At 35.1% G+C, this 25,343-nt stretch overlaps 1 protein-coding gene across 3 annotated transcripts in view; it reads left to right on the top strand.

Moving 5' to 3' along the window:
• BOLL (boule homolog, RNA binding protein) overlaps positions 1-25,343 on the top strand; it is a 73,541-nt gene that overhangs the window by 17,036 nt on the left and 31,162 nt on the right. For all 3 annotated transcript variants that reach the window (XR_006713078.1, XM_045480631.1, XM_045480634.1), the window contains exons 7-10: positions 3,889-3,960; positions 6,124-6,171; positions 7,228-7,356; positions 9,292-9,390. Coding sequence is in view for 2 of the 3 variants with exons in the window: in XM_045480631.1 (XP_045336587.1) it covers positions 3,889-3,960; positions 6,124-6,171; positions 7,228-7,356; positions 9,292-9,390 (348 nt within the window). In the remaining variant the exon portion in view is untranslated. The remainder of the gene's footprint in view (positions 1-3,888; positions 3,961-6,123; positions 6,172-7,227; positions 7,357-9,291; positions 9,391-25,343) is intronic.

The raw sequence follows: 25,343 nt of genomic DNA, 5'->3' as shown, positions 1-25,343 counted from the left end.
GGGTCCCTACCACACTAACTTGGTCTAGGCTACAATATATGCATAGAAGTAAAATTTCACATTATAAAGTATAAACATCTTTGAGTAAATGTTGCCAAATGGCTTTCCAAATATACACTTTAGCTACGGTTTATGAAAGCTGCAATTTCTCCATAATCTGCCAACCCTTTAATTTTACATTTTTGCCAATGTTATTATGAAATAGTATGTTGTTTTTTTATTTAATCATTGGTAAGATTTAACATTTCATGTATTTATTTGCCATTCTACTTTCTTCTCTGAGGTGCCTCTTCATATCCTTTGTCCAATGGGGTTACTTATTTTTTTCCATTGGGGATTATTGTCTTTTTCTTGAGTTCATGTATGAATTTTGTGAGTTCTAGTTTGTGGCTTGTCCATTAACTTTATAAGTTTTGTCTTTGTCACATGCTAGTTCTTTTAATGTTAAAAAATATATTAATGTTTTCCTTTATGGCTTCATCTTTTAGTATCTTTTTTAAAAAAAAAAACAAACAAAACACTTTCTGGGGCGCCTGGATAGCTCAGTCGGTTGGGCATCTGACTTCAGCTCAGGTCATGATCTCACGGTCTGTGAGCTCGAGCCCCACATCAGGCTCTGTGCTGACAGCTTCAGAGCCTGGAGCCTGCTTGGATTCTGTGTCTCCGCCTCTCTCTGCCCCTCCTCTGCTCATTCTCTTCTCTCTCTGTTTCTCTCTCTCTCTCTTAAAAATAAACATTAACAAAAATTTTTTAATTAAAAAAAACACTTCCTTATTACTCAAATATAGATATTTTATATTTTATTTGTAAAATACTATAGTGTTGCTGTTTTTCACATCTAGATCTTAAATCTGGAGTTCATATATTGACTAATTCATCATCTTCCACTGTCTTGAAATGAATCCTCTGTGAAATGCCACATTTCTGGGGTGTGGGTGGAGTGGGGTCTTCTTCTGGGCTCTCAGTTCTATTCCACTGGTGTATTTGTTTGCCCTGCCCAATTCTCTTTAAGGTCCTGTTGCTTTAGAACTAGTTAAAATCTGGTAGGGCAACTCTATCACTTTTTTCTTCAGGAGTCTCTCATCTATCCTTAAGTCTTTATTTTTATAAATACAAATGTTATAATCCAGCTTGTTCAATTCTGTGAAAAGCCTTTGTTGGGTGTTTATTATAATTGCAATAAATATGTAGATTAATTTGTGTATAATACTGAATTTTAATATCCACAAACATTTCGTTAGGTTTTTTATTTCCATCTATCCATAAAATTTTCTTTCTCCAGGAAATAGCTTAGTACATCTTTTGCTGGATTTATTCTTAAGTACTTTATGGTTTTTGTTGATTTTAAGAATGACATTTTTTTAATCACATTTCCTAATAGGTTGAGACTCATAGGTAGTAATGCTTTTGATTTTTTTTTTTTTTCAACGTTTATTTATTTTTGGGACAGAGAGAGACAGAGCATGAACGGGGGAGGGGCAGAGAGAGAGGGAGACACAGAATCGGAAACAGGCTCCAGGCTGTGAGCCATCAGCCCAGAGCCCGACGCGGGGCTCAAACTCCCGGACCGCGAGATCGTGACCTGGCTGAAGTCGGACGCTTAACCGACTGCGCCACCCAGGCGCCCCAATGCTTTTGATTTTTAAGTGTTCATATTCTATCAGTAATCCTTCAAAACTCTTATATAGACAATCATTTATTATTCAGTATAGTTATTTTTTTCTGCTCTTTTCTCATTTTCTTTCCCATTGAGTTATTGCACTGGCATTGTCTCTGCTACAGTATTTATATAACAACATGCCCTTGTCCTTGAAAAAGGAAACAAGTTCAGTGATTCACCATTAAGTTTTGTATACATATACTGTAGATTTTGGAAGATAATCTTAGATTTAACGAAGGTTTCTCAACCTCAGCACCAGACATTTGGGGCCAGATGATTCTTTGTTGTTGGAGGCTGTCATGTACATTGGATGTTTAGCGGTGTCCTAGCCTCCTCACATCTATAAAAACCAAAAGTATTGTCAAATGTTCCCTAGAGGGGCAAAGTCACACCTGATCAATTAACAAAGGTGTTTTACATTCTGTTTGCTAAGAAAGAAAGAGTATTAAATTTATCATGAAAGAGTATTGAATATTTTTCCTTAAACATATCTATTTTTTTTTATTTTTTTAATGTTTATGTATTTTTGACAGAGAGAGAGAGAGGGAGAGAGAGAGCATGAGTGGGGGAGGGGCAGAGAGCAAGGGAGACACAGAATGCCAAGCAGGCTCCAGGCTCCAAGCTGTCAGCACAGAGCCCGACGAGGGGCTTGAACTCACACACTGCAAGATCATGACCTGAGCTGAAGTCAGACGCTCAACCGACTGAGCCACCCAGGCACCCCAGACATATTTATTTTTTAATTAATTATTTATTTTTAAATTTACATCCAAGTTAGTTAGCACATAGTGCAATAATGATTTCAAGAGTAGGTTTCTTAATGCCTCTGACCCATTTAGCCCATCCCCCCTCCCACCACCCCTCCAGCAACCCTCTGTTCTGTTTAAGAGTCTCTTATGTTGTATCCTCCTTCCTGTTTTTATATTCTTTATGCTTTCCTTACGTTGATCTGTTTTGTATCTTAAATTCCTTATATGAGTGAAGTCATATGTTATTTGTCTTTCTCTGACTAATTTCGCTTAGCATAAGGGGTATTGAATTTTAACAAATGCTTTTCCTATGTCTGCTGAGATTTTTCCCCCTTTGTTATTAGAAATTAAATAAATTAATATAGTAAATTACATTATTATTTTCTAATGTTAATCTCTTTACAATTTTATTAACATATGATAGTCTGAAAATTGTACAATGATACTTTTTTCATTTTGTGGGTGGGGTGGTACAGTGAGAATTAAAATAAAACAACATAAGTTAGATCCCATATTGGAAACTGAATTTTAACTGCTATCGTTAAAGCTTATTTTAACTATCTTGTAATACAATTTGCCTGTTTTATTAGTCTGATTTTAAATAATCTAATTTGGGGTTTACTCTATTACTTTGAATAATTAAGTGTTATGTGTACTTTTTCAAACATAGAGAAATCACTTGAAGTTTATTGGATGATTAACTCATTTATTTTTTTTTTTAATGTTTATTAATGGAGAGAGAGAGAGAAAGAGAGCACATGTGCACATGAAAGCAAGCAGGGAAGGGGCAGAGAGAGAGGGAGAGAGAGAATCCCAAGCAGGCTCCACACTGTCAGCATACAGCTGGACGTGGGGCTTGATCCCACAAACTAGGAAATCATGACCTGAGCCAAAATCAAGAGTCGGCCGCTTAACCAACTGAGCTACCTAGGCACCCCGGATGATTAACTCATTTAAGTGTCAAATTAATAAAACAGAATTTGATAAATGCTTCAATAAGAAATGTATTTGCCTTAATTAAATGTAAAACAAAGGAATAGGATTTAATTATTTGTAAGTAGTGGGAAATCAGTGGCAAAATTAGATGTGATTATTCATTCAGTTCTATATGTTAACATTATCTATTGCTGGTCTCATGATGGAAATAGGCATCATCACCTTAAGTCCAGCTGCCATTTTCTTTTAAAAAATTCTCTTAGAACTATATTTTCATAGTCTGGACTAAACAACTTTTCTGGTGGTAGTTTTAGCATTACCATGGAAATGAAACCAAATGAAAGTGGGACTACTGTGATGATTTTAGTAGACTTAAGTGGGGTTGGTAATTCTATCAATAACAGGTAGAAAAATGACATTTCCAATCACAGACCACAGGTTGACTGGGTTTCGGTAACAATTCGAGATAAATTTTGTAAAAACTATTTTAAAGAATTTTGCTTAGGCCTAAAATAATTTTTCACTTTTTTTTTCCTCTTATAGTCACGTTCTTTATCTAGTTCCCCTGTGATGGTAGCTCAACCAGTTTATCAGCAACCTGCGTATCACTATCAGGTAAACATGAAATTACAATTAAAATTCTCTTTAATACCTCAGTCCTTTTTGGGTAAATTTCATTGTATTCTTTCTCATGCAATAACTCTAGTAATTAAAATGAGATACTTAAGCCTTGATAACAGTGGGGTTTTTTTTCTTATGGGGAACTAAACAATATCATACAAGAAGGTAGAATGTTTGCTTCATTTAACCAGATGTAATGAGGTCAGTTTTGCTCCATTTGGCTAACATTTAATCTAAAAAGTCTTTAGAAATTCCCAAAGCAACATACGGATAACACATTCAGGGTCACAGGCTAATTTTTTAATGTTATTGTTAACATTATATTACTTCCTTGCTATTATATTTAACATAATCTATATTAAAATAAGCCTCTTTTAGTTAACCAACACTCTTCTGTTAATTTTGTGGGAGATTGGTGATAAGTGATCCATAATGCCAGACTATTTTGGTGTTTTGCAAATAAAGATTTGTTTACATATCTTGTATTTGTATTACATATCTTGTATTTGTTTAGATACTGTCTCTGGCTGCTTTTGTACTACAATGACAGAGTTTAGTAGTTCTAACAGAGATATTATGGACTGCAAAGCTTAAAATATTTACTCTCTGGCCCTTTACTTGCCAACCTCTGATCTATAGCATTCACAAATAAAATCACATTCTTTCTTACTTCTGGAATATTGGAAGAGAATTTGTTTCCTTTTTTTTTTTTTTTAACTTTTAAAATACACCCACATCAAGTGTTAAGTTTACTGGAATTCTTTTTAGTATTAGACTCAGTTTTGGGAGGGAGGGTTATTTTAGATAGAATTTAAAATTTAAATTTACTTAAATTTGTTATATTATCATATGTTAATGTATATTATATTTTTTTTAATGTTTATTTTTGAGAGAGAGACAGAGACAGAGCGCAAGCAGGGGAGGGGCAGAGAGAGAGGGAGACCCAGAATCCAAAGCAGGCTCCAGGCTTTGAGTTGTCAGCACAGAGCCTGATGTGAGGCTCGAACCCACAAACCGTGAGGTCACGACTTGAGCTGAAGTCTGGCACTTAACCAATTGAGCCACCCAGGCACTCTAGTGTATATTATATTATTATGCTATATTGCTTATTTTTAAATAAAGTTATCAATTCTATTAGCATGCTAAATATAAAATATCTAAAGTATTTCCTTCATTTACTAAAGATGAAAATAACTTAATGGCATATATTTAAAATACATATGTGGTATCACTTTTTCTAAGCTGCCTCAAAAGTTTAGCAGAAGCCTCAAAGACAAAACATTAGGTACCGCAGCTTTTAACACGACCAGCCAAATATTGTGAAACCAGTTTGAGGACTCTTAGCTTATTGTCCACCTTGAACACAATGAGGGGAAGCTGAGATTGCTGAGGGAGATTGGTAGCAAGGTTTTCTTGAATAAAAGAGTTGTTAGAATGCTATGGCATTTCCCCTTCTTCTCAACCAAGTAAAGAGGACATCAGAGAATGACTATGAAAGCTTAATGCACCTAACTTTGGACTAAAAAAGTCCAAAGAAGCAGCTGAACTAGTCTCTGGAGGCAGAGCCTGGAGAGAAGGCTACAGTGGGAATGTGTTGAACTTTTACTCACAACAAGAAAGGTTTATATGTCCCAAGAGCAAGATGTGAACCTCACAGAAGAGACCCTTTTCAAAAAGCTTTAAGATGACCCAATAAAGAAAGAATATGTGTGAAGTAGACTTCTAGAATCAAGGGCTAGAAATGTAATTAGAAGTTCTCAGCAGGGAGATCACCAAAAAATCCAGTAAACTACCTAACTAGAGAGTCGGCATTTGGAATCTGCCACACCCCAAGAAGTGCTCTGTCCTAATTTTTATCTAGGGTCAAGGAAGAAAAGCTCAACCCAGTGCTTTTAAAGTGTCAGGGGGTGAGAAAGAATGCTACATGTCATATTTTTTTTTAATTGCCTAATTTGAACCCACAAAGATTTACACATATTCTCTTCTAAGAGTTTTATAGTTTTAGCTCTTACATTTTTAGATCTTTGACCCAACTTGAGTTAATTTTTGTATATAGTTTGAGGTGTAGGGATCCAACTTCATTCTATTTGCATATAGATATCCAGTTTTGACCCCTGTTTATAATGTGGGTGGGTTTGTTTCTGTTTTTCATTTTAGGCCCCTGCACAGTGCCTACCAGGACAGTGGCAGTGGGGCGTTCCTCAGGTAAATATTAACTTTTTTCATTGTATTTTTATGAAGACTATATGAACATTAAGGTCAGGAGAACTAGATTTGAGATGTTCCTTTTCTATTTAGTAACTGTGATACCTGTGGCAGTTTATTTAATTACTATATTTCTTAGCTTCCCCATTTGTAACATGGAAGTAATGATACCATACCTTTGTAAGTTTCTTTACCTGATCTTTGTGAAGATCACATGAGATCGTGTTAGTGAAAGCATTTTATTAAAAAGTGAGTACTTATGTAAACAAGCAAAATTACTTTTTATTTTTTTTTTAATTTTTTTTTTAACGTTTATTTATTTTTGAGACAGAGAGAGACAGAGCATGAACGGGGGAGGGCCAGAGAGAGAGAGGGAGACACAGAATCTGAAACAGGCTCCGGGCTCTGAGCTGTCAGCACAGAGCCCGACGCGGGGCTTGAACTCACGGACCGCGAGATCATGACCTGAGCCAAAGTCGGCCGCCTAACCGACTGAGCCACCCAGGCACCCCTACTTTTTATTATTAATATTATGGGGAAATGTAGCATTTTTCCAGTTTTACTTCAGATTTTTCTTCAGTTTGACTATGCTCCTTAGTAAAATTCCATTTCTCAATTTTTGACACAAACAGTATACCACGAAAAAGACTATTTAATGACATTTTGCATTCCCATGTGAAGTCACAAAGCTGAGAATAGGTATTTATGCCAATTTAAACACTATAAGTAATAAGTTATATTATTACAACCTTTATAAGTTATATTATTACAACCTTTAATAGTGATCTTAATATCATTATTATCTGAATTTATAAATGAGGTTCTGAAGCATTAAGAAACTTTAGTATTTACCAGTGATAAAGTTCTTTGATCACATCTACACAATTGGAATTTATAATAACCAAAAACTCCTTATTTGTTGTTAAGATACTTCTATCCTATTCCTGGAAAAGAACTTCAGCAAATTATGAAACAAATATTTCTGTCATCTGTTGGGTAAGTTATTTGGTTTAACTGGAATCATATTTGATTTGGAAATATGGCTTTGTGTTTTAGTCTCCTGCATCTTCTGCTCCATTCTTATACCTGCAATCTTCTGAGGTTATTTATCAACCGGTGGAAATCGCACAAGATGGTGGATGTGTCCCTCCTCCACTGTCTCTGATGGAAGCCTCAGTTCCAGAGGTATGTATTAGTCTCAAAGTAAATTATCTATAACTACCTCATCGTTATATTTTATTTCTTTTTCTTTTCTAAAGATATTTAAGACCCTCATGGAAGCTGCACATCTTTTTTCTTTGATTTATTCACATCTTTTCCTCTTTAATATCTAAGAATGCTCCAACTTAGACTTCTTCATTAACTAGTTCTGAACCATTTCTGAAATTAGCTGTTCACTGTACTAGGCTAATCCCTGACTTGATCTCCTTGAAAGAGTAAGGTACCAAATACTTCTCTTTCTTTTGGTTTGCCTGTCAATCTGTATTGTTACTAACATTCTGTCAATTAAAAGCATATAAAAATTAAAGAAGAAAATAATCTAAAAAAAAATCTTCCTTTAAAATGTAAATCAAAAATACTTCATAGCTACAAATTGTAAATATCATGTTCAGTGTCTTTAAACTACATTTCCAAATCATTACTTACCTTACCATCTATGTGCCAGGAACTGTACAGGTATGTTTTAAATCAGTGTTATGAAAAATTAGAAAATTAACACCCACCTCCCAATTAGAGTGTATTATATTACTTTTTTATATTACTAATGTTTATAACATTATGATGACATTCTGGAACAATAATTTCCACAATTGGATCTTAATGTGACTATCACTACTTCTACTAGGATTTCTCTATTTTTCATCTTACCCTCCATCACCTGGTTGACTGAATCTTCAAGAACTCATTGTTAAAGAAAGCTTGTGGGGGCGCCTGGGTGGCGCAGTCGGTTAAGCGTCCGACTTCAGCCAGGTCACGATCTCGCGGTCCGTGAGTTCGAGCCCCGCGTCGGGCTCTGGGCTGATGGCTCGGAGCCTGGAGCCTGTTTCTGATTCTGTGTCTCCCTCTCTCTCTGACCCTCCCCCGTTCATGCTCTGTCTCTCTCTGTCCCAAAAATAAATAAACATTGAAAAAAAAAAAAAAAAAAAAAAAAAAGAAAGCTTGTGGTTGTTACATTCTCTTAAGAGATTTCTTACATACTTGTTTGTTGAATATTGTTGTCTATAAATCTGAAAGACAGTTACACTAGCTATAAAATAGCTACATCATACTGCCAGAACAAAGTACAACAAATTATGGCTTAAACAACAGACATTTATTGTCTTAGAGTTCTAGAGACTCAAAGTTGAAGACCAAGATGTTGGCAGGATTGGTTCAGTCTGAGGGCCATGAGGGAAGCATTTGTTTCAGGCTTCTCTTCTTAACTTGTAGATGGCCATCTTTCCCCTGTGTCTTCACATTATCTTTGTCTGTGTCTCTGTGTCCAAATTTCTCGATTCTGTGAGGATAGCAGTCATACTGGATTAGGTTCCACCTTAATGACCATTTAACTTGATTATCTCTGTAAATACCCTGTCTACGAATAAGGTCACGCTCTGATGTACTAGAGGTTAGGACTTCAAAACAGAAGTTTTGAGGGAACACAATTCAACCCTTAACAATACTATTTAATTATAGAACTTCTGGTGTACTCTTCTCTGGTGTTAAGAAGTTTGAAGCCAGCCTGATTTTCTCCCTGGTACATAATTTGCTTTTTCTTCTTGCATGCCTGGAGAAGTGAGGTGTGTTCTTAGTTGTCTTTGTACATACTATTCCCATCTTCTTTCCCTAATTCTTCAAATTCAAGCATCAATTCCACTAGAAAACTTTTCCTGACTACCTCCCTGACTTTCTTAAGCTAAATCAAGTAGTTCTTTTCTTTTCTCCTATACGTTTCATAGGATTTATGGTAATTTTGGCTACTCAGCTATCCCCAGTCTATAAATTAATTAAAGATAGAGAGTATGTTTTTCATTTGTGTTCCTCTATTAGGTAGCAAAATTCCTGTACATTGTAATGCTGAATAAATATTTGGAATTAATAAATGAAAGGCAATAATTTTTTTTCTTTTTTTGTTAACAGTCTTATTCTGATCATGGAGTTCAAGCAACGTATCACCAGGTTTATGCTCCAAGTGCCATCGCTATGCCTACACCCGTGATGCAGCCTGAGCCAATTAAAGTAAGAAGTTTGTTTTGATTTTTTGGTGTTTTTTCAGTCATTTCAAGTTTTTCAAATTTATTTTCTGAAAAGGAACAACTTTGGATATTTAGATCACATTTGTGATCAGAAGAACAGAATTAATGAACTTTTTCATGTGAAGGATGTACAATTCTAAATTATAATTTTTATTTATTAGTTTTGAACAAGTTATAAACCATACATGGTCAAAAATGTTTTATTTACTGTAGTAAAATACATATAACTTAAAATTTGCCATTTTAAGTGTACACCTAAGTGTTAATTAATTACATCCACAATGCCATGCAACCATTACCACTATCTATTTCCACACTTTTTCATTACCCCAAATAGAAAATCTGTACCCATGAAGCAATAACTTCCAATTCTTCTCTCCCTACAAATCCCTGGTAACCTCTAATCTACTTTTTGTCTCACTGAATTTGCCTAGATATTTCATATACTCAGATTTTGGTTATGTGTGTTAATGGAATGTGGCATTTATATGGGGAGATAAAAACAGTTAACAATCTATTCAGCTAGTTTGGGAACTGCTCATGCATCCTAAATCAGATGCATGCCAAAGAGTGGGAATCTAGTTAGATGCATGGATATATTCAATATATTTCAACTAAATTCTTCTTATTCCCTTATGACCTTCAATAAAAGTTTCTTATTGAAACTCTTCATCATTATTTGGGGGAATTGGGACTACATCTCTAAGTGAAGAATCACAGATTGATTATTGTGATGGTAATACGAATCTTGCTTGCAGTGTACTTTGGTAAGGAATGTAGGCATATTCTATGACAAAATGATGGAGATTAGCTATTTCACAGTCATATTTATGCTTCTGAGCCATCCCATGTGTTAGAACTTGGTACCAAGACAGTCTACTTTAAGGAGCCTCCCCACTCTCTCATATCCTCTCATCCCATTACCACTCACTGCATCCCTTCACTACTATTACTACTGTACTGTACACATGAAATAAAACCATAATGGTGACCTAGTGTCAACGCCTAGAGTGTTCCCAAACTTTATTTATAGAGTTATTATACTATCAAATTTTTCTAAAACAGATTTCCTCTGGTGTTAACATTTTCTCCTAATATACTTCTCTAGGAATAGCTGAAAGAGCTTTGCCATATTAAGCAAGTACTAATTACTTTCACTTACTGATTATATACACTATATATATAAACACAAAGGATTGAAGTTTTATTGCTTGAGTAGTACTAGAAGAAATTTCCAAAGAATGTTAATGTTACACATTCTTTTTTTTTTTTTTTTTAAGTTTGTTTATTTACTTAGAGAGAGAGCGCTAGCTGGGCAGGGGCAGAGAGAAGGGGAGAGAGAGAGAGAATAGAATACCAAGCAGGCTCCACACTGCCAGTGCAGAGCCTGATGTGGGGCTCAAACTCACACACCGTGAGATCATGACCTGAGCCAAAATCTAGAGTCAGACGCTTAACCGACTGAGCTACACAGGCACCCCTAATGTTACACATGCTAATTTAAAGTTTAATTCCTTTAGTTTAAGAGTAAGCACTTTTCTACATTTTCTTAAATCTATGAATAGGAAATGAAAGAAGTTATACAGAGAAACTAGTATCTTACTCCTTAGTCACATAAAAAGTACATTTATGTTGCATATAAATCATAACAGAGTCATGAAAAGGTAGGTATCTTCTCTTTTTTCATATATAAGCCTAAAACTGGAATCAGTAACCTGTCTTTTCATGTCTAAAGAAATGCTACTAGAAGGAACTTTCCCCGTTCTTTCCTGTTGCAGATCTTTGTTTTACTATGCCACAGGCCAAAGGGGAAGAAAACTACTGACTTGTTTCAATTTAATCTGTCTCATTAAGGGTTATAATAATTCTGGTTATCACATGGGATGCATCCTAGAGAATGTTTTAGTCCTATTCAAATTAAGATTTAAGGATTAGGGAAGAATTGAAGAGCTATGAACTATGCTTAACTAGCTTACTCCAAAACCCATCATGTCTCACACAACCTAGTATCAGATTTCATTGAATCTGCAACATCATGGGTTATAAGACACACCATTATTTATCACCATGAAGGAAAAAAACATTGCCATCAATTGTAAACGTATCCTTACTCAGAGGTTTTGAAGTATGAAATGCTTTAAGGAATGCAATGTCTCAGTATCAGTGGAATTTAACCTTTTATACTTAGAGATACAAAGTTGAGAGGGATGGGGAAGAAAACCCAAAAATCCTCTTTTGTTAGAGATGAGGAAAAAAAGAAAGTTTAATTTAATAAACTTTAAAAGTCAAAACTGAAACACAGGGCTATTGTATACAGTTTTATATTTCCGGTTTTTATTTTTTAAGGTCTAATGTTCTGTGTATTTTATACCCAGTCATTTTCTTTAGGTGATTTGATGGCCCTCAATAGAAAATGCTACCCCACCTAGGGACAGAAACTCTAAAAACACTCCCATAGTTTTCTAAAACTATACAATCCTATAGAAATGCTTTAATATTCAAGTTTTACTGTATGGAAAATTATCTCCTGTTGTTTATAGTACATTTGTATTATAACATAGAAGTCTTAATACACAACCGTTATATCATTAGTTGATGATCTTTTCCTAAAACATATTAAGTACACTAATATTAAAATATTGACATTTGAAACGTTAGCCTTCGTTCTTATTATGCAAATTTTCTCTGGTGTACCAAATAGCTTGATGAGTTAAAAGAAAAAGGTAGAAATATTCCTTAGAATAATGTGAGCTCGGGGTGCCTGGGTGGCTCAGTCGGTTGAGCTTCCGGCTTCGGCTCGGGTCATGATCTCACAGTTTGTGGGTTCGAGCCCTGCATCGGGCTCTGTGCTGACGGCTCAGAGCCTAGAGCCTGCTTCGAATTCTGTGTCTCCCTCTGTCTCTGCTCCTCCCCCACTCATGCTGTGTCTCTCTCCTTCAAAAATAAATAAAAACATTACCAAAAATATTTTTTAAAAAAGAATAATTTGAGCTCTAATGATTATAATTTTAAGGGTGTTAACTGTATATATTCCAAAGTAGCAATTTCAGATGTCAAAACTATCTTGAAGCATCAAATCTAATCAATAAAATAGAGACCTTATTCAGGGCTCAGAGCACAGGTCTAACTGCTGTAAAAGACTGTTTGCTAGAAATCACTCATTGACTGTAAGGCACACGCTACTACCAATATAGAAATACCAATATAGAAACTACTAGATGAATAAGGTATTAATTAGGGTATCATTTTTTAATTCATCAGAGCCACATCTTATACATAACTGAATTTGGAAGTCAATAAAGCAAATCACAGAATGTCAAAATTAGCCCATTGAGCTATACTACAGGAAAAAACAAAAGGAAAATCTTTGTGTATCTGGGCATTTAAACTATTATGCTTTTAAGATCAGTATCAAATCCCAGGGTAAGAAATGTATAAGTGGAAAATTATGAAGTGTTTATGTTTTACAGTTTTTCCATTTTTGCATTAATATGTGTCCAATAAATTTGTTATGAGGATTAATTGAAATACTAGAAACTGGGGAAATTATAGTTTTAAGTTCACCTTTAAATTAAATGTTCATTTTATTTAATTCCAATGTATAATAGCTATTTATGAAAATATTTAATGTTGATAATATTTAACTATTTGCCAGCCTATGAAGAATTTCTTCCTCTTCTTTTTTTAATGGTTATTTATTTTTCCTGTGCCAGTACCATACTGTCTTAATGAGTACAGCTTTGTAGTATAGCTTGAAGTCTGGGATTGTGATGCCTCCTGCTTTGGTTTTCTTTTTCAAGATTGCTTTGGCTAATCGGGTCTTTTCTGTTTCCATACAAATTTTAGGATTATTTGTTCTAGCTCTGTGAAGAATGCTGGTGTTAGTTTGATAGGGATTGCACTGAATATGTAGATTGCTTTGGGTAATACCGACATTTTAACAATATTTGTTCTTCCTATCCAGGAGCATGGAATCTTTTTCCATTTTTTTTTTTTTTTTTTGTGTGTGTGTCTTCTTCAATTTCTCTCATAAGCTTTCTGTAGTTTTCAGTATATAGATTTTTCACCTCTTTGGTGAGATTTATTCCTAGGTATTTTATGGTTTTTGGTGCAACTGTAAATGGGATCAATTCCTTGATTTCTCTTTCTGTCACTTCATTGTTGGTGTATAGGAATGCAACCGATGTCTGTGTGTTGATTTTATATCCTGCAACTTTGCTGAATTCATGAATCAATTCTACAGTTTTTTGGTGGGATCTTTTGGGTATTCCATATAGAGTATTATGTCATCTATGAAGAGTGAAAGTTTGACCTCCTCCTGGCTGATTTGGAGTTGTCTGATTGCAGAGGCTAAGACTTCCAATACTATGTTGAATAACAGTAGCGACAGTGGACTTCCCTGTCGCATTCCTAACCTTAGGGGGAAAGCTCTCAGTTTTTCCCCATTGAGGATGATATTAGCATTGAGTCATTCATATATGGCTTTTATGATCTCGGGGTATGCTCCTTCTATCCCTACTTTCTTGAGGGTTTTTAACAAGAAAGGATGATGTATTTTGTCAAATGCTTTCTCTGCATCTATTGAGAGGATCATGTGGTTCTTGTCCTTTTATTGATGTGATGAATCATGTTAATTGTTTTGCGGATATTGAAACAGCCCTGCATCCCAGGTATAAATCCCACTTGGTCGTGGTGAATAATTTTTTTAATGTATTGTTGCATCTAGTTGACTAATATCTTGTTGAGGATATTTGCATCCATTTTCATCAGGGAAATTGGTCTATAGTTCTCCTCTTTAGTGGGGTCTCTGTCTGGTTTTGGAATCAAGGTCATGCTGGCTTCATAGAAAGAATTTGGAAGTTTTCCTTCCATTTCTATTTTTTGGAACAGCTTCAAGAGAATAGGTGTTAACTCTTCCTTAAATGTTTGGTAGAATTCCCCTGGAAAGCCATCTGGCCCTGGACTCTTGTTTTTTGGCAGATTTTTTATTACTAATTCGATTTCCTTCCTGGTTATGGGTCTGTTCAAATTTTCTATTTCTTCTTGTTTCAGTTTTGGTAGTGTATATGTTTCTAGGAATTTGTCCATTTCTTCCAGATTGCCCATTTTATTGGCATATAATTGCTCATAATATTCTCTTATTATTGTTTTTATTTATGCTGTGTTGGTTGTGATCTCTCCTCTTTCATTCTTGATTTTATTATTTGGGTCCTTTCCTTTTTCTTTTTAATCAAACTGGCTAGCGGTTTCTCAATTTTGTTAATTCTTTCAAAGAACCAGCTTCTGGTTTCATTGATCTGTTCTACTGGGTTTTTTGTTTGTTTGTTTGTTTGTTTGTTTGTTTGTTTCAATAGCATTAATTTCTGCTCTAATCTTTGTTATTTCCTGTATTCTGCTGGTTTTGGGTTTTATTTGCTGTTCTTTTTCCAGCTCTTTAAGGCATAAGGTTAGGTTGTGTATCTGAGATCTTTCTTCCTTCTTCAGGAAGGCCTGGATTGCTATATACTTTCCTCTTATGACTGCCTTTGCTGCATCCCAGAGGTTTTGGGTTGTGGTGTTATCATTTTCATTGACTTCCATATACTTTTTCATTTCCTCTTTAACTGCTTGGTTAGCCCATTCATTCTTTAGTAGGATGTTCTTCAGTCTCCAAGTATTTGTTACCTTTCCAAATTTTTTCCTGTGGTTGATTTCGAGTTTCATAGTGTTGTGGTCTGAAAATATGCACGGTATGATCTCAATCTTTTTGTACTTACTTAGGGCTGATTTGTGTCCCAGTATATGGTCTATTCTGGAGAACGTTCCATGTGCACTGGAGAAGAATGTATATTCTGCTGCTTTAGGATGAAATGTTCTGAATATATCTGTTAAGTCCATCTGGTCCAGTGTGTCATTCAAAGCCATTGTTTCCTTGTTGATTTTTTGATTAGATGATCTGTCTATTGCTGTGAGTGGGGTGTTGAAGTCTCCTACTATTATGGTATTACTATCGATGAGTTTCTTTATGTTTGTGATTAATTGATTTATATATTTGGGTGCTCTCACATTTGGTGCATAAATATTTACAATTGTTAGGTATTCTTGGTGGATAGACCCCTTGATTATGATATAATGCCCTTCTGCATCTCTTGATACAGTCTTTATTTTAAAGTCTAGATTGTCTGATATAAGTATGGCTACTTGGGCTTTCTTTTGTTGACCATTAGCATGATAGATGGTTCTCCATCCCCTTATTTTCAATCTGAAGGTGTCTTTAGGTCTAAAGTGGGTCTTTTGTAAACAGCATATCAATGGATCTTGTTTTCTTATCCATTCTGTTACCCTATGTCTTTTGATTGGAGCATTTAGTCCATTGACGTTTAGAGTGACTACTGAAAGATATGAATTTATTGCCATTTTGATGCTTGTAGAGTTGGGATTTCTGGTGGTGTTCTCTGGTCCTTTCTAATCTTTGTTGCTTTTGAGATATATATATATATATATATATATATATATATATATATATATATATATATATGTAAAATGTATATGTATATGTTATATATATGTAAAATATATATATTTTCATCTTCTCTCCCCTCAGAGAGTCCCCCTTAAAATTCTTGCAGGGCTGGTTCAGTGGTCACAAACTCCTTTAATTTTTGTCTGGGAAACTTTTTATCTCTCCTTCTATTTTGAATGACAGCCTTGCTGGATAAAGAATTCTTGGCTGCATATTTTTCTGATTCAGCACACTGAATATATCCTGCCACTCCTTTCTGGCCTGCCAAGTTCTGTGGATAGGTCTGCTGCAAACCTGATCTGTTTTCCCTTGTAAGTTAGGGATTTTTTTTCCCTTGCTGCTTTCATGATTCTCTCCTTGCCTGAGTATTTTGTGAATTTGACTATGATATGCCTTGTTGATGGTCGGTTTTTGTTGAATCTAATGGGGTTCCTCTATGCTTCCTGGATTTTGATGTCTGTGTCTTTCCCCAAGTTAGGAAAGTTTTCCACTATGATTTGCTCACATAACCCTTCTACCCCTATTTCTCTCTCTTTCTTTTCTGGGACCCCTATGATTCTGATGTTGTTCCTTTTTAATGAGTCACTGATTTCTCTAATTCTTAAATCGTGCTCTTTTGCCTTAATCTCCCTCTTTTTTTCTGCTTCATTATTCTCTATAAGTTTGTCCTCTATATCGCTGAGTCTCTGTTCTGCTTCATGCATCCTTGCCGCCACTGCATCCATCATGATTGCAGCTCAGTTATAGCATTTTTAATTTCATTCTGGCTATTTTTTACTTCTTTTATCTCTGCAGAAGACTCCAGCTAGTATTCTTATTATCGTGATTCTAAATTCTGGTTCAGACATCTTGCTTATATCTGTGTTGGTTAAATTCCTGGCTGTCATTTCTTCGTGCTCTTTCTTTTGGGGTGAATTCCTTCATTTTGTCATTTTGAAGGGAGAATGGTTATTTATTTTTGAGAGAAAGAGAGCACGTGCAAGCAGGGGAGGGGCAGAGAAAGAGGGAGAGAGAAAATCCCAAGCAGGTTCCACACTGTCAGTGCAGAGCCCAACACAGGCTTGATCTCACAAACTGTGAGATCATGACCTGAGCCGAAATCAAGAGTTGGATGCTTAACAGGCTGAGCCACCAGGTACCCCTGAGGAATTTCTCCTAATTAAAGCACCGATTAGACTTGAATGAAAAACACAGGGGCGCCTGGGTGGCGCAGTCGGTTGAGCGTCCGACTTCAGCCAGGTCACGATCTTGCGGTCCGTGAATTCGAGCCCCGCGTCGGGCTCTGGGCTGATGGCTCAGAGCCTGGAGCCTGTTTCCGATTCTGTGTCTCCCTCTCTCTCTGCCCCTCCCCCGTTCATGCTCTGTCTCTCTCTGTCCCAAAAATAAATAAACGTTGAAAAAAAAAAATTTAAAAAAAAAAAAACACAGCTATTTATGTATTATACGTTACCTTTTAGAAAGACACTGTGATTCAAAAGTAAATTAGAAAAGGACTTGACCTGTTACCACTGTCTGTTTCTAGCTCAGAGACCCATAACGTACACTTAAACTAAAAATTAGCAACTTACCTTTACTTTACAGAATCATTCCATTACTATCTTCTTCCTAAACATTGCATCATTTCGGTATCATTAACACTTCTCATAAAGCAATTTAGAGACTAAAATTTCCACATATTCAGCAAGTCCTCAGAGTAGAGGATGACAACTGTAAAGCACTGCATTGTAGAGGGCAGGGACAGGAAAAGTCTGTGCTTTGCAGCTATGAACATACAGGAGGGTATAAATTTTTATGTACTGTACAAAGTCAAACTATACATAGTCTCAGATTCTGCAGAATAAATTATTTTACTCAACAGAGAACTAGGCAGCAGAAGCAAAAAAGATTACCGATTTTCTAGAGGCACTAGAAATTGCATAGGTTGTATGTGTACCAAGCCTCTTTCTTGCTACAAACCTAAGAGATGGGACAGACGATGGTAAGAGAAACAAGAACTCATGAAATGGATCTTTTAGAATTTTCATGGATAGATCTACATTCAAGGATAAGTTAAACAGAAAAGTATACATTATATGGGTCCCATGAAAATATTTTTGTATATGGCACTACATTGAAGGCAAGGATAAATAGCATATATATGTATATATGCATAAGAACATATATACAAGAGGAAATTAAATAAAGTTATAAAAACATATCCTATGTTCCTAGTAATTACAGACTGAAAAACAGGAAAGATGAAATGGTTGCTAGTCAGTGTAAGAAGACACCATATGAAACTATTGATATGATGGAAAAAATCAAATTTGTCTTGGCTGTAAAGGACCAGTAATTACTACATAAAAACAATTCCTTGATGTATAAAGAATTTTTTGAAATCCTCCCAGAATACAGAGGAAAATAACATGAAGGATAAAATGATGAAAAATAAAATGCTAGAATAGAGAGAACAGACACAAGTCCAGCCAAAAAAGGAGTAACTCTCAAAAGGAATACAGAAAAAGACAAAAAGAATGAACACACATTTTAATAGTAAAACAAAAATAAAAATACCCTTGATATGTTTGAATTTAAAAGTCAAAAGGATTCACCATCCTTCAAGCCTAATTAATGAGAGACAATCCATGTATAAATATGCTGGGAAATATCCATTTCTCTCCTTCAAACATCCTGGTCCTTTTAACTTTTTTTTAACCATTTGTTTTTATATAATTTTAGAGTTAAAGAAAAGTTGCAAAAAATAAGTTTATGTATCCCTTCACCCAACTTATCCTAATTTAACAACTTATATAATCATAGAACAATTAGGAAAAACAAAAATTAGCAATAGTACAATATTATAAACTACAAGCACTATTTAAACTTCACCAGTTTTCCACAAATGTTCTTTTTCTGCTCCAGGATCTAACCCAAGAATCCCACATTACATTAATTTGTCATCTCTCCTACTCTCCTCCAATCTGTGAAATTTACAGTCTTTCCCTGTCTTTCATGATCTTGATACTTTTAAAGAGTACTGGTCAGTTATTTTGTTGATAATCCGTCAATATGAGTTTGTCTGGTATTTTCTCTTGATTAAATAGAAGTTATGCAGGGGTGCCTAGCTGGCTCAGTTGGTACAGCACGTGACTCTTGATCTCATGGTTATAAATTTGAGCCTCACGTTGGATGTAGAAATTACTTTAAAAAAAAATAAAACCTAAAAAAAAAAAAATAGAAGTTATGCATTTGGGGAAAAAATATCACAGAAGTGATGTGCCCTTCTCAGTGTATCATTTCAAGGGATACAAGATGCCAGTATATCTGATTACTGGTACTATTAACCTTGATCACTTTAAGCATGAGAAGTAAATTACCTAAGTAAGCAGATCCAGGAGTCTAACAGAAGCATGCTTTCTAACAAGAGAAAAACTTAGCTGGCCCTATGAAATCCCTAACAGTAAAGCTCATTGATAAAACTATCCACACACAGGGGCGCCTGGGTGGCGCAGTCGGTTAAGCGTCCGACTTCAGCCAGGTCACGATCTCGCGGTCCGGGAGTTCGAGCCCCGCATCAGGCTCTGTGCTGACAGCTCAGAGCCTGGAACCTGTTTCCAATTCTGTGTCTCCCTCTCTCTCTGCCCCTCCCCCGTTCATGCTCTGTCTCTCTCTCTGTCCCAAAAATAAATAAACGTTGAAAAAAAAAATTAAAAAAAAAAAAAAAAAACTATCCACACACAAAGAACTTCCCATTAGGATTTTAGTGCTTCCTACTTAAATATGGATATGCAGTCACGTTAGAAGAAAACCTTCAGAATGAGAGATCATAATAAACAGAAAGAAACATATAATGCAGAGAGCAGAAGAAAATATCAAACTATAATTAATATCCACTTAAAGATAAAAGAAAATAAGAAGTGTTCCATGCATAGACATCCTAGCAAACACTTCATTTTTATCAAACATATTGCTCCTTTTAACTTTTTTTTAACTTTGTATTTTGAAGTAATATCTGATTTACAGAAAAGTTATAGAAATAATAGAGTTTCTGTATATCCTTCACCCTCCTGTTCTTTGACTGGAGGGCATTGGTAGAGAAAATGAACGCTAATATGTCCTCTTAACCTAACTATATACCTTACTCAAATTTTATTAGTTTTTACACTAATGAGGTAGCTGAAATAAATCAAATGTGAAAGGGTTAAACATTACAATCAAAAGCTTTCAGAAAATAGAAAAAGAGGTAAATAATAATAGAGAAAAAGATAAAATTAGATTGATCCAAGAAGTCAAATATTAATTCCAGAAAAAGAAAATGGTTTGAAGGAAATTAGCAAAAAGTTAACACAAGAAAATTCCCTAGGAAGTTAAGGACAAGAATCTCTAGATTAAAAGGCCCTAGGGGCGCCTTGGTGGCTCAGTTGTTAAGCATCTGATTTTGGCTCAGGTAATGATACCATGGTTTGTGAGTTTGAATACCACATCAGGTAAGCCCTGCATCGGGTTCATGAATTCAAGTCCCACATCGGGTAAGCCCTGCATCAGGTGAGCTCGAGCTCCACATCAGATGAACATGAGCCCCCATCAGGTAAAACATGAGCTCTGCTTCAGGTGAGCCCGGCTTTCTCTCTCTCTCTCCCTCTCTCCCTCTCTCCTTTCTTCCTCTGCCCTTCCTGGGAGTGTCTCTCTCTCTCTCTCTATCTCTCTCTCTGCTCCTAGCTCACTTGTGCCCTCTCTAAATAAATAAATAAATAAATAAATAAATAAATAAATAAAAGGGCCTACCAACTACTTGGCACAATTGCTGTAAAAGACTCACAGTTCAGGCACATTATTCTGAATTTTATTTTTATTATTCTGAAATTTCAGAATGGCAGGGATTTAAAAAATAAACCTAAGCAAGAAAATAGATCACAGACTAAGAATCAGCAACACTGAAAGCTAGAAAACAATGGAGCAAAGCTTTAAAAATATTTAATGAAAATTTTAATCTAGGATTCTATAATAGACAAGTATAAATGAAAAAAATCTATTTTCATACAGTAGAGTCTCAAACAATTTACCTCACGTGCATCCTTTCTTGGGGTGCTACTAAATGTGTATTTCACCAAAACAAGAGAATAAACTAGGAAAAGACATGGGATAAAAACAAAAAAGCAGAAAATGAAAATGAAACAAACATCTAATGCAAGGCAGAGGCTAAGGATGACAACAAAAAGAGGTCTTGGGATGATGGCTGTTTATATGGTTTAAAGAGCAATCAGTCCAGAATTAGATTGTTCTCTGCAGGAAAAATAAGTTTTATTTGTGTAGAAACTTGTATTAAGTATCTTACAGAGCTGTTTAAAGATACGGAGAAACTTGGCTTTAGGTCTGAATAAAATTAAATGAATGGGGGAAATGAAGAAATTAGTGAAAACCCAAAAGGTGTTCAAGAAAGAAAATGTAATTATAATGCACCACTTGGCTTATTAGTGAATAGTATTTACTTAAGCATAATAATTAAAATAATTAACAAATTTGGGGTGCCTGGGTGGCTCAGTCGGTTAAGCATCCAACTTCAGCTCAGGTCACGATCTCGCAGTTCGTGAGTTCAAGCCCCGCGTCGGGCTCTGGGCTGATGGCTCAGAGCCTGGAGCCTACTTCCGATTCTGTGTCTCCGTCTCTATCTGCCCCTCCCCCGTTCATGCTCTGTCTCCGTCTCAAAAATAAATAAACGTTAAAAAAAAATTTAGAAAAAAATAATAATTAACAAATTTAAGCAAAACTTATGATATAAAAAGGATGGGAAAGGCAATAAAAGAGATGTAATAAAAGATATAAAAGAGTTAAAATCTTTATCTACCATAAAGAAGTCGTTAAATAATGAATGAAATTGTTCAGTTAATATAGATAGAAATAGGGAAACAAATACTAGAAGAAACAACTTAAACAAATGAATGTGGCCATCTCTGAAAAAGTGAAGTGGGACAGGAGTGGAGTGGCAAGGGAGGGGGAATGTGTTGAAGCCATTTTTCCCTTTAACCACTATTCGATTTTTAAAACTTATGTAATTACCTTACTATTTATTTATTTAGAGAGCATGAGCGTGGAGGGGCAGAGAGAGGGAGAGAGAGAATCCCTAGCAGGCTCCACAATGTCAACACAGACCCTGATGCAGGGCTCACACTCACAACCCATGAGATCATGACCTGAGCCAAAGTCAGACACTTAACTGACTGAGCCACCCAGGCACCCCTATAGTTACTTTAACAAAAATAAAAATTAATTTCAAAAGTGCTATGTACTCCAGATTGTTTCAAGCCAAGATATATCAGGAAAATGTGAACAACAGTAGGGAAAAAACCCAAGATGATACTAATAAGAAAGTAAATTTCAAAGTGAAAAGCATTAAACAAGACAGGGAAGATTAGTTTGTTGTGATAAAAAGTTAAATCTAAAATGAACAAGTAAGTCTAATAATGTAACATCAAAACTATAAAGTAGGGCTGCCTGCCTGGCTCAGTCAGAAGAGCATGCGACTCTTGATCTCAAGATCATGAATTCAAGCTCATCTTGGGTGTAGAGATTACTTAATAAAAATTTAAAAACTTAAAAAATATATACAAAGTAAAAACTGCTAGAAATACCAAGAGAAAGAAACACAGCTGTGATAGGAAACTTTAATATCATAATCATAACTCATGTTTGGATAAATAAGATCTAAAGACATATATAAATAACACATATTGAATTTTGTGCCTTGCAAAGAGAAAGCTATTTCTTTTCTAACATTTACAAAAGTTGGTAATATTTTGGTCACAACATAAATCTCTATAAATTCAATAAAGTGGTCCTGGACAAATGTCACTGACTATAATGAATTATGTATAAGAAAGGAGAGCATTGTGCAGGGCAGAAGTATTGAGAGACTGACCCCTAATAGGCAGAGTTGCCTACTGAAATGGCAACAAAAGGTTGTTATAGCCTAGATGATGATGCCTAAGGGCTCTCTGTCCTGGGCGAGACAACGCCTACTCCTTCTCAAACCACAGCATGAGCTAAGACCACTCTCTACTCTTCCATTTTTTTTTCCCCACGCATGTAAATATTACCAAACATCTTAGCTGATGATGATCTCAGGAGAAAATTTTATGAAGGCAAAAACCACAAAACATCTGAGAACAACACAATAAGTAATATGTGACAGAAATAGCAATGAGATATAATTGACATATAACATTATTAGTTTCAGGTGTACAGTGTATGTATATACTATGAAATGGTCATCACAGTAAGTCTAGTTAACATCCAAAAAACTTCACATACTTAACAAATATTTTCCTTGTGGTAAGAAATTTCTTAAGATCTACTTTCTCAGCAGCTTTCAAATATGCAATACAGTATTATTAATTATAGTCACCTACATTATAGTCACAGTATAGTAATGCTGTACATTAGTGGTCCACTTAGAAATGTCTTCTGTAGCTTTGCATTACCAAAGCAGTTATTTTTGCTTACTTTTCCATTACTCAGACTTAAGGTAAGTTTCTATCAATTTGAGTTAGTTTTCTCCACACAACTAAATCAGATAAAATACACTGAAATCTCTTATACATTCACTTAGCCATTCTCTCTTGAGTACTTCAGACTTTAGTTATACCTTTCATGAAACAGTGTTGTTTAAAAGCATGTAATTGTTTCTGATCTTTAAAACTTCAGAATAAACACATTAGGGGCAGATCTTAAAGTATTTGTAAACTGCTAACCACCTTATTTTCCATCATTCTTTCTGCAATGAAATGTTCTTAACCTGAACTCTATTAGCTTTTCATTGCAAGATGGAAAAAGCCTCCTGTTTCATGTTGTAAACCTTTAAGGAAAAGACCTTTATGTCATTCTGAAAATTTTAACCAGGATTTATTTAAAACCCTCCCCTCTCAACTTTAAAAATTGGCTAAAACAATTTTTACTTGAAAAATATTTATAGGATATATTTTCTCTTTTATACTGTCAATTTGGTCTTTTTCATATGTACCAATTTACATCATTTCCTTGTGCGTATACTACCTGCAGGTTACCTCAACTCCTTTATTTTCACTGTCTATCTGTTGGGTTTTTTTTTCCTTTTTTGAATGCTCTTTAAGAAAGTTTCTTTAGGGGCGCCTGGGTGGCGCAGTCGGTTAAGCGTCCGACTTCAGCCAGGTCACGATCTCGCGGTCTGTGAGTTCGAGCCCCGTGTCAGGCTCTGGGCTGATGGCTCAGAGCCTGGAGCCGGTTTCGATTCTGTGTCTCCCTCTCTCTCTGCCCCTCCCCCGTTCATGCTCTGTCTCTCTCTGTCCCAAAAATAAAAAAAATAAACGTTGAAAAAAAAAAATTTAAAAAAAAAAAAAAAAAAAGAAAGTTTCTTTAAAAAGAGTCAAAGTCAAATCAGTTTGTTTACCCTTCTAATCTTGACAAAGATTTAATTGAGATTGAAATAAAAACTATAGCTAAAATAAAACTTTAAATTATTATGGATAAAAACTATACATTACTGTTTCTGACTCATATTTGTAGGTACTGTCAAATCTGGCAGAATCTAAATGAACTATGGGCCATTAGCTAATTAATAAATCACATAAATAAGTTGGCCCTTGCATAAACATGTCATATGGACTCTACCATATGACAAGTTTTAAGTAACAATTCATTCTCAGTAGTTCATTTCACCAAGCATTTATTGAACATTACACTTGAAAAATAATATTTGAAGTGCTGTATGTATAGTTAGTAAGACCACCCTTAAGATTACATTCAGCTGAGCCTATAGTCTTTTCCTAATCCTAATTTACTTGTAATGTAATGTTACATTAAAAAAAAATTTTTCTTGTGTGAATACTTGGTGAACTCAAAGGTGTTTTTAAATGTATTAAAATTAGTTAGGGGGAACAAGGCAAGAATGTCCACTTCATTTCTCCATTTCAACACTGTACTGGAAGTCCTAGCTAATGCAAAAAGACAAGAAAAGGAAACAAAAGTATACAGATTGGGAAGGCAGAAATAAAACTGCCTTTGTTTGCAGATGACATGATCGTCTATGTAGAAAATCCAAAAGAATTGACCAAGAAACTTCTGGAACTAATAAGCAATTATAGCAAGGCTGTAGGATACGGGGTTAATATGCAAAAGTCAATTGCTTTTCTGCTTACCAGCAATAAATTAAAAATGAAATACTTAGGTATAAATCTAAGAAAATGTGTACAAGATCTAGATGAGAAAAAGTATAAAACTCTGATAAAAGAAATCAAAGAATTAAATAAATGGAGAAATAGTTCATGTGTATGGATAGGAAGACATCATATTGTCAAGATGTCAATTCTTCCCAACTTTATCTACAGGTTCAACACAATCCTAGTCAAAATCTCGGCAAGTTATTTCGTGGATATTGACAAACTGATTTTAAAGTTTATATGGAAAGGCAAAACACCCAGAAT

The sequence above is a fragment of the Leopardus geoffroyi genome, chromosome C1 (genome assembly GCF_018350155.1).
Source record: "Leopardus geoffroyi isolate Oge1 chromosome C1, O.geoffroyi_Oge1_pat1.0, whole genome shotgun sequence".
Lineage (NCBI taxonomy): Eukaryota > Metazoa > Chordata > Mammalia > Carnivora > Felidae > Leopardus > Leopardus geoffroyi.
This window is presented reverse-complemented; position numbering and strand designations above follow the sequence as displayed.